Source organism: Chiloscyllium punctatum, chromosome 4 (assembly GCF_047496795.1).
Source record: "Chiloscyllium punctatum isolate Juve2018m chromosome 4, sChiPun1.3, whole genome shotgun sequence".
NCBI lineage: Eukaryota > Metazoa > Chordata > Chondrichthyes > Orectolobiformes > Hemiscylliidae > Chiloscyllium > Chiloscyllium punctatum.
Genome location: NC_092742.1, coordinates 87,052,836 through 87,061,237, shown reverse-complemented (window position 1 = coordinate 87,061,237; position 8,402 = coordinate 87,052,836). Strand labels below are relative to the sequence as shown.

Sequence of the window (8,402 nt, the reverse complement as noted above, 5' to 3'; positions counted from 1 at the left end):
ATGGAATATTGCATGCTTGATTGTAGCAATAAAACAGATGTTTATTAAACAAATGAAATGAAGATAAAGCAGAATTAAAGACCATGACATCATAAGCTACAGGAACAGAAATTAGGCCATTCAGCCCATCGAGTCTGCTCTGCCTTTCAATCATGGCTGATATGTTTCTTAATCCCATTCTCCTGCTTTCTCCCCGTAACCCTTGATCTCCTTGACAATCAAGAACCTATCCATCTTGGTGTTAAACATACTCAATGACCAGGCCACAACAGACTTCTTTCCGTGGTGAATTCCATGGATTCCCCACTCTCTGGCTGAAGATGTTTCTCCTTATGTCTGATTTAAAGGCTGTGCCCTTGGGTCTGAGTCTCTCCTACCAATGGAAACATCTTCCCAACATCCATGCTGTTCAGGCCATTCAGTATTCTGTAAATTTTAATTAGATTCCCCCCTCATCCTTCTGAACTCCATCAAATATAGACCCAGAGTCCTTAACGTATGTTAACTTTTCATTCCTGGGACCATTCACGTGAATCTCCTTTGAGCCTATTTCAGAGCCAGTACATCCTTCCTGAGATATGGGGTGCAAAACTGCACACTATACTCCATATGTGGTCTGACCAGGGCCTTATAGAGCCTCAGAAGATATCCCTGCTTTTATTTTCAAGTTCTCACAAAATAAATGCCATTATTGCATTTGCCTTCCTAACTACTGACTCAACCTGCAAGTTTACCTTGAGAGAATCCTGGACTAGAACTCCGAAGACCCTTTGCACTTCAGCCTTCTGAATTCTCTCCCCATTTAGAAAATAGTTCATGCCTCTATTCTTCCTACCAAAGTGCATGACCTCACACTTTCCCACATTGTACTCCATCTGTCACTTCTTTGCCCACTCTCCTAATCTGTCCAAATCCTTCTTTAGCCTCCCACCCCCTCAATGCTACCTGTCCCTCTATCTAACTTTGTATTATCTGAAAACATGGCAAGAATGTCCTCAGTTCCTTCATCTGGATCATTAATGAATAAAGTGACAAGTTGTGGTCCCAACACTGACCATTTTACCCCCACCCTCATCTTTCTGCCAGACAGCCATGCTAGCACCTTGCCTCTAAAACGATAGGCCCTTATTTTACTCGGCAGCCTCCTATGCAGCACCTTGTCAAAGGCCTTCTAGAAGTCCAGGTAGATAATATCCATTGGCTCTCCTTGGTCTAACCTGCTTGTTACTTTCTCAAAGAATTCTAGCAGATTTATCAGGCATGACCTCCAGAGACTGTGTGGCAGCTATTGGATGTACCTGGGCTTGCTGTCATCTTCGATGCTGGCATCTAATAGTCAGCAATGGGATCCTCCAAACATGAGTTCCATTTCTGATGATTGGATCATTTGTGAGGAATGTTGGAAGTAGACAGCATTCCAATGATGATGCTCCTGATTTTTCACATCAATCACAATGAAACATATTATTTCCTCACATAGTGTATCAAGGAGGCTAATGTCATATTTTGATAAGGAGCTCTGTAAACTTATGCAGGTGTATGTTGCAGAGCCAGTGAGCAAGTGTTAGATTGTGGGAATTAAATACAGACGCTTCCACACTGTGAGAATGTGGCAGCTCCCAAAGTGATGTCATCCAGTGTAAGGTAGAAATTTACAGATCTGACATGACTGGGGGCCATTTAGTGTAAAGTATGTAATGGTTATGATTGCTTGAGACTATAATTTGTAATGTCCATGATGACAAAAGAATGCTCTATCAATAAAATCCAATTTGATGACAGGTGAATGGAATTACAGTATCAATGGATGCAAGGTTCATACAACTGGCATTGGCAGAGCCTCACATGAGAACAGATGAGAAAAAACAATAACTTACTCTGCCCACCCTGCTTGTAGTGGCAGCCATTTTGTCTTTAATTGATAAGTCTTATTTTTTTTCCCCTCCCCACCGATACATGGGGACAGTGTAAGTCAAAATGTAAAACTAAAGACGGTGAATGGAAGATACCCGTTGAGCATCAAGGTTTTACATTTGCTTTAGAATGGTAGATTGCTATAGAATAACACTTTGAGCGATTAATCTGCTGAGCTGTAGAATGGCAGATTGAAGGACAAATGGATTGGTGACAGCCTGGCTGATGTCTGAATTTTTCTAAATTAAAAGGCAGAAGTAAACCATTTGTTTGGAGCACTGTTGGTGATTTGGAGCGAATTGTTCCTCGAGAGATATAGTAGATCAGGTTGTTGCTAGAGATGATTGAAATGTCATACAATCCAATCAAAAATTAGAGCACCATTTTAAATTGAAAAGAAAGCTCCAATATGCACACTTGCAGAAACTTTGTCCTTGGCCTTTTCATCTGAAGGTGTTGACTCATGGGGGATGATAATTAGGGCGGCATGGTGACTCAGAGTTTGACTACCGCCTCACGGCACTAGGGACCCAGGTTCAATTCCAGCCTCGGGTGACTATCTGTGTGGAGTTTGCACATTCTCCCAGTGTTTGTGTGGGTTTGCTCCAGTTTCGTCCCACAATTGAAAGGTGTGCAGGTCAGGTGAATTGGCCATGCTAAATTGCCCATAGTGTTAGGTGCATTAGTCAGAGGGAGGTGGGTTGCTCTTTGGAGGGTTGATGTGGACTTGTTGGGCCAAAGGGCCTGTTTCCACACTGTGGGGAATCTAATCTAATCATAATTTCACTGGGTGCAGCAGAGTTTTAGGCAGTGGCTAATTCTTCTTGAATGCTTGAGCTAAAATTTCATTGTAAAGACTGTCACAGACCAATTCAATCTTGTTCTCATTGGTCACCCTTTCACACTTCCCACTTCCCACTTCAAGTGCAACAATTTCCATACAACAAGATTAGAAGTCATACCAAACCAGGTTATGGTCCAATAGGTTTATATGAAGTCACAAACTTTCAGAGTGCTGCTCCTTTGTCACTTCACCTGACAAAGAGGCGGCACTCCGAAAGTCTGTGATTTCAAATGAACCTTTTGGACCACAAACTTGCTGTCGTGTGACTTCTGACCTTGTCCACCCCAGTCCAACATGGGCAGCTCCACGTCATAGCTTCTGTGGATCAAGTCAGTCATGGCCAATTATTCTACCTGAGTAGAGCCAATTCCAGGACATTTCTGGATCAATGGGACACTAGGTGGCTGCACATCCCTGCTAGACTCTGGTGTGGAGACAATGCACAACAGATGTTAATCAATGATAGTGGATGATTAGGCTTCTCCACTGAGCTCATCTGACCTTGAGGCATCCATGAGGAGGAAGCCATGCTGTTCCAATAGATTTGATGCGCAGTAAATAGGGAATCACCTCATATATTGCCATTTTCAGCATTTTATTTATAACAATAAAAAACTCAAAGTGATACAGCAATTGCTCAGGTTTTGGTGCTTTCCACTGCATTACCAACCATTCAAAAAGCTTTGAAGTGTCAAATCTTTACAGTCTTCCCGTCTGGCACTAAACTATTTTTTTCTGCTGGAACCCTGGAAGAGCTATTGTACATATTTTACATGCATAGTTTGTGCTAGCGATTTTGTGCTTCCAGATGGAGTGATAAGCCCATGGGGAGATAATGTTACGAATGAATGATACATTTCCCAGTAGTGGTTCCAAAGACAGAAGTGGAGACAGAGAGTGTGCCTTCAAATGAATGGCTCAGTTAGGGTTATTTTTGGTTTGCCCTGACATTTGCTTGAGGTTTCCTTTTAAAACAAGTCATCTCAGCAAGCAATTAGGAAAGCTAATAGAATATTATCATGTATCGTGTGGGGAATTGAATACAAAAGGTTACGTCTTCCATTATTACAGGGCAATGATTGGACCACATCTGGAGTCCTGTCTACAGGAATGGTCACCCTGTTTGGATTGTATTGCATTGGTAAATGCATTGGAAGTGGTTCAAACAAAGTTTACTGGACTAATATCTGGAACAGGTGAGTGATCGTATAAGGAAAGGCTGGACAGCCCTAGCTTTTATCCACTGGAGCTTAGAAGATTAAGCGGCAACTTGATTGAAGCAGATAAGATCCTGAGGGGACTTGGGAAGGAGGATGTGAAGAGGATGGTTTCCTCTTGTGGGAAAATTCAAGAACAAGTAGCCACTGTTTGAAAATAAATGTCTGCCTCTATTAAGTAGAGAAGAGGCAACATTTCTTCACACCGAGGGTTGTGAGACTTTGCAACTGTCTTTCTGAAAAGGCAGTGGAAGCATAAGTTTGCATACTCTGAAGATGTAGGTGGATAGATTCTTGGAAAGCAAAGGGCTGACATGTTATAAGGTAGAAGGCAGGAATGTGGATTTGAGGCTATGAATAGGTTGGTCATGTTCTTATTCAATGGTGCAGCAGGCCAGAGGGGCTGAATGGCCTACTCCTGCTCCTTGTTTGTATGAATGTGGGTTTGTATGCTTTTGTGAGATTGTTCACAATGGAAACCATTAACACCCTTGTGAGAATCTCTCTGTTTCCACTCTTGGGTGAAGAAGGGGCTGTGTATTCCTTCTGCTTTTTCCATCAGTATTGGACTCATTTGTTTGTCTGCCTTCATTTCCACAAAACCCTTTAAAAATATCTACCACTATCAGTCTTTTTTCAAGAAAATGTCAAGAGACCTCTACATCCAGAGTATTTTGGGAAAAAGAGTTCCATTTTTCAACACATACTTGGGGAAAAACAACCAACAGTTAATAAAATGTGGTCTACAAACACACAGAGCATAAATTTAACTCTGTACAAATTGATGCGCTTTTTGATTGATTTTGATTCTTGACCTTAGTTTTAGTGGTTGTAATTACTTTGATTTTTTTTCCCTCACTGTCACTTCTGAGACAAGAGACTAAACTTCTTCCAGGTCTTTCCAGATGTTAATCCAAGCCTATAAGGGGGAATATTTCCACCTTTTCCTATAGCATCTGGAATTCACTGGAGTAAAGGGGTGGCATGTGCCCCATTGGTTAGCACCGCTGCCAGACAGCACCAAGGACCCGGTTTCGATTCCACTCTTGTGAGACTGTTTGGTGTTGAATTTGCACGTTCTCCCCGTGTCTGCATGGGTGTTGTCCAGATGCTCTGGTTTTCTCCCAAAGATGTTAGGTTAGGTGGATTAACCATGGGAATCCAGGGTTACAGGGATAGGGTATGGAGGGTGGGTCTGGGTGGTGTACTCTTTGGAGGGTCAGTGTGGACTCAATGGGCCAAACGGCCCATTTCCACACTGTAGGATTCTATGAAAATTGAGGATATAGTGTTGATATTGCTATTAGCATTCTAATATACATTGCTACCAAACCACTTTCTGAGCCATTTAATTCACTCCCATCTGAACCTGTTCTGAACTCCGATGCTGTAGGCTCTCAAACCTGACTTTGTTTACTACTTCAGACGGCAACACCTTGCAGTTCTTTAGAACCTTTTCACAGACAAAAGAATTTCCAACACAATTCACGTGAGTGCTTCAGTCAGGGTGTGATGCCAAATCACACATGGGCAGATGCCTACGTGCACAGTTACTGAAAGATTAGGAATTAATTACAAAGAATTGGACTGAGGAACTGCAACATGAAGATAAAAGTAACACCAATTGCACTAATTAAACTTTTCTTAAACTTGAGGTTGGATTTTCTTTGGACTTCCTCTCTGCTACCAAATAATCCACTCCTTTCCAAGGTTATGGTTATCTCCGAACTCCATCTCAATGTTCCAGCAGTTTGCGGCTTTTGACCAAAACCCAGCACTTTTCACATCCGTAGTTTATTTTGCTACTGATATTAAGATCTAAGGTTCTTAAAGTATATACACGTAAAGAAAACACTTACTTTGTATTCCATTGACTGGAATTTTGTTTTGTTAAAATTTGATGAAGTATTTTGATGATGGAGTTTGTTTTTAAACTGACTCTGTAACTATGTGTCCATTGCCCATGTTAAAGGGCATGGATCAGTATAGAGAGATGGATTACCTACATTGGCAAGTGTAAAGCATATAGCTTTCTCATGGTCATAATGTAGGATGAGTGTTATCAATGCAAGAGGTGCTAAAAACTATCCCTAAAAGGTACTGGGCTGCAACAAGGACCATAGGACAAACCTTTAACATAATTTTAATTGGAATTGCTAACTATATATTCAACTGTACAACCGTTCTCTGCCCATGGAATGAGACAACGAGCAAGATGAAGCAAAAAATGCATTTTTTTTCCATTTTCGTTATAAATATGTACATGCTTCAATTTATAACATTTTTACATGTTTTTCTACATATATATGCATGTGAAGATTTTGCTGCAATATAATTTTCAATAACACAACCAGTTATAAGACTTTCTTCCGAGGCTGTCAGTGAGACTCAAAGCAGTTAGTTCCCTCTGTTTTAGAAGGTGCTGTAGCAGCATTGCACAAGAATCGGACATTAAGAAGCTGCATCATCATATCATTATGTTATCATTCTTCTAAAATGACTGACTTCTCTAAGTGCAATAGTGATTAATTTAGTGTTATTGACTGGTGTGCAAATGTTGGATAGAATGGTAGAATCACCTCCTTTTAAACATTAGAGATAAATTCAGGGAAATGGTCAAAAATATTGAGAGTTTAATGTCAGAATTTACCATAGAGACTAATGACATTAGATCAAAAATCAATAAAGATATTGAAGACAGCAGGGAGACCATTGGAAAACTTGATGCCAACTCATACAAGGCTCTGGGTCAAGTGCTGCAAAGTGGGAATAGAATAGTTAGGTGCTTGGTTTCTCATCAGCACAGACTTGATGGGCCAAAGGAGCTTTTGCTGTGCTGTAGACCTCTATGACTCTACTTAAATTTCAAGGGGAGGAGGTGGGGAAGATGAGAATCGACGTTCCATGGGAATTGGTACTGGAACTATAATTGCTCACCATTTACACAAATGGAATTAGAAGTATAATTTCTAAATTTGCAAATTGTGAGATTTGTGTGGGCAGTGGTAGTGGTGTACAGATGATACTTAGGACAATTGTAGCAAAATACAAGCAAACATTAATAAACGTGTATGAGCATGTCAATGAATTACAGTACAGAAAACTGAGAACTAACGCATTTCATAAGGGCTACTCCTATGTTATACATTAATTCTATGTAGTTTAATTTTGTTTAATGTTCTACCTCATTTGAATTAAAAGTGATTGTGCGAATAATTTTAATTAGAATAGAAATTGACAAGAGACTGAAAAATTCCCCATGGTGATAAGAAAGATCTTCCATTAATTTTTCATATTCAGAAACTTAAAATGTTTCAGATCTTTGAAGACAACAAAGCCCTTTGGCAAAGTGGTCATATCTAAGTATGCAAAATACACCCACAATTGGTGCACAGCAAGGTAATAAGGTAAATGCCCAGTTAATTTGCTTTAGTGGTGGTTAATTGAGGAACTAACCTATTGGTCAGAACACCTGCTTTTCAAAGGCCAAGTTCATCAATTAAGATCCCAGAATGTCATGAAACACTTAAAGTAACATAGCACAAAATATAGTATTGGGACTATGAAATCTTGGTTGTAATGTAGCTAATCGCAATGCAATTGCAACTCCTATGAGTAAACCTGAACTGAAGGCTGATTCATGCAATGGGTTTGTGTGATTTCTCTCCTCACCTTTGCAGTCAGTCAACATTAAATAAACGTCCCTTTTCACTCTGAGCTGCATGCATGTGCTGCTCCTTCATGGCCAACAGAAGGTATATTAAATGCCATCTACTCTGTTTCTCTGAGATGCTTCAGAACTGACAAAGAAACGACACCAATGACAGGCAGTTAAGTTGAAGTATGAAGCTGCCAGCAATCTACCTGTGGGAGATACTATCAGCTGTGAATAAGAGACAGGGAAGGAAATGACTTAAACAGCTAGCAGCATGCAATTCATATATCCCTAGCTAACACGTATTACTCAACTGTGCTGGGCACTGACTGAATAGAACTGTATACATGAGCATTTCATCAGTTCTTCACCTTTTGATGCAGATGGTGAGAAACTACTTTATGGTTTCACTGACAGCCAAAAATTCAATTTCTGCTCCACCATGCCTGGGACTTGACCCACTGTTCTTAAAAACAAAAGATTTTTCAATGACATCTGCAGTAACTCAAATTCATTCTGCACAGAGGAAAGATTACAATGTTCAAAGATGATCGTTTTGTCTAGTTTTACAGCACGACCCTTCACAGTGGCTCCTTCATGTGGTGACTCCCTGGAATGCAGGTACAGGCTCCTTCATTCTCTGCAGCAGGCAGCTCTGGATGTCCGTCAGGAGGACTGCATGAGACCAGTAAGACGTTTAGCAGTCAATGACTTACCCTAGAAAATAGAAGAGCCATTTTTGAACATAATTAACAAATGTCACATTTATTCC

General features: G+C 40.4%; 1 protein-coding gene across 6 annotated transcripts in view; it reads right to left on the bottom strand.

Moving 5' to 3' along the window:
* Positions 1 to 6,102: 6,102 nt before the first annotated feature.
* The window catches only part of LOC140476501 (regulator of G-protein signaling 6-like), a 613,759-nt gene continuing 611,459 nt past the window's right edge, over positions 6,103 to 8,402 (bottom strand). For all 6 annotated transcript variants that reach the window (XM_072569231.1, XM_072569230.1, XM_072569235.1 and 3 more), the window contains one exon: positions 6,103 to 8,347. In XM_072569231.1, coding sequence (XP_072425332.1) covers positions 8,297 to 8,347 — 51 coding nt within the window. In that variant the 3' untranslated portion in view covers positions 6,103 to 8,296. The remainder of the gene's footprint in view (positions 8,348 to 8,402) is intronic.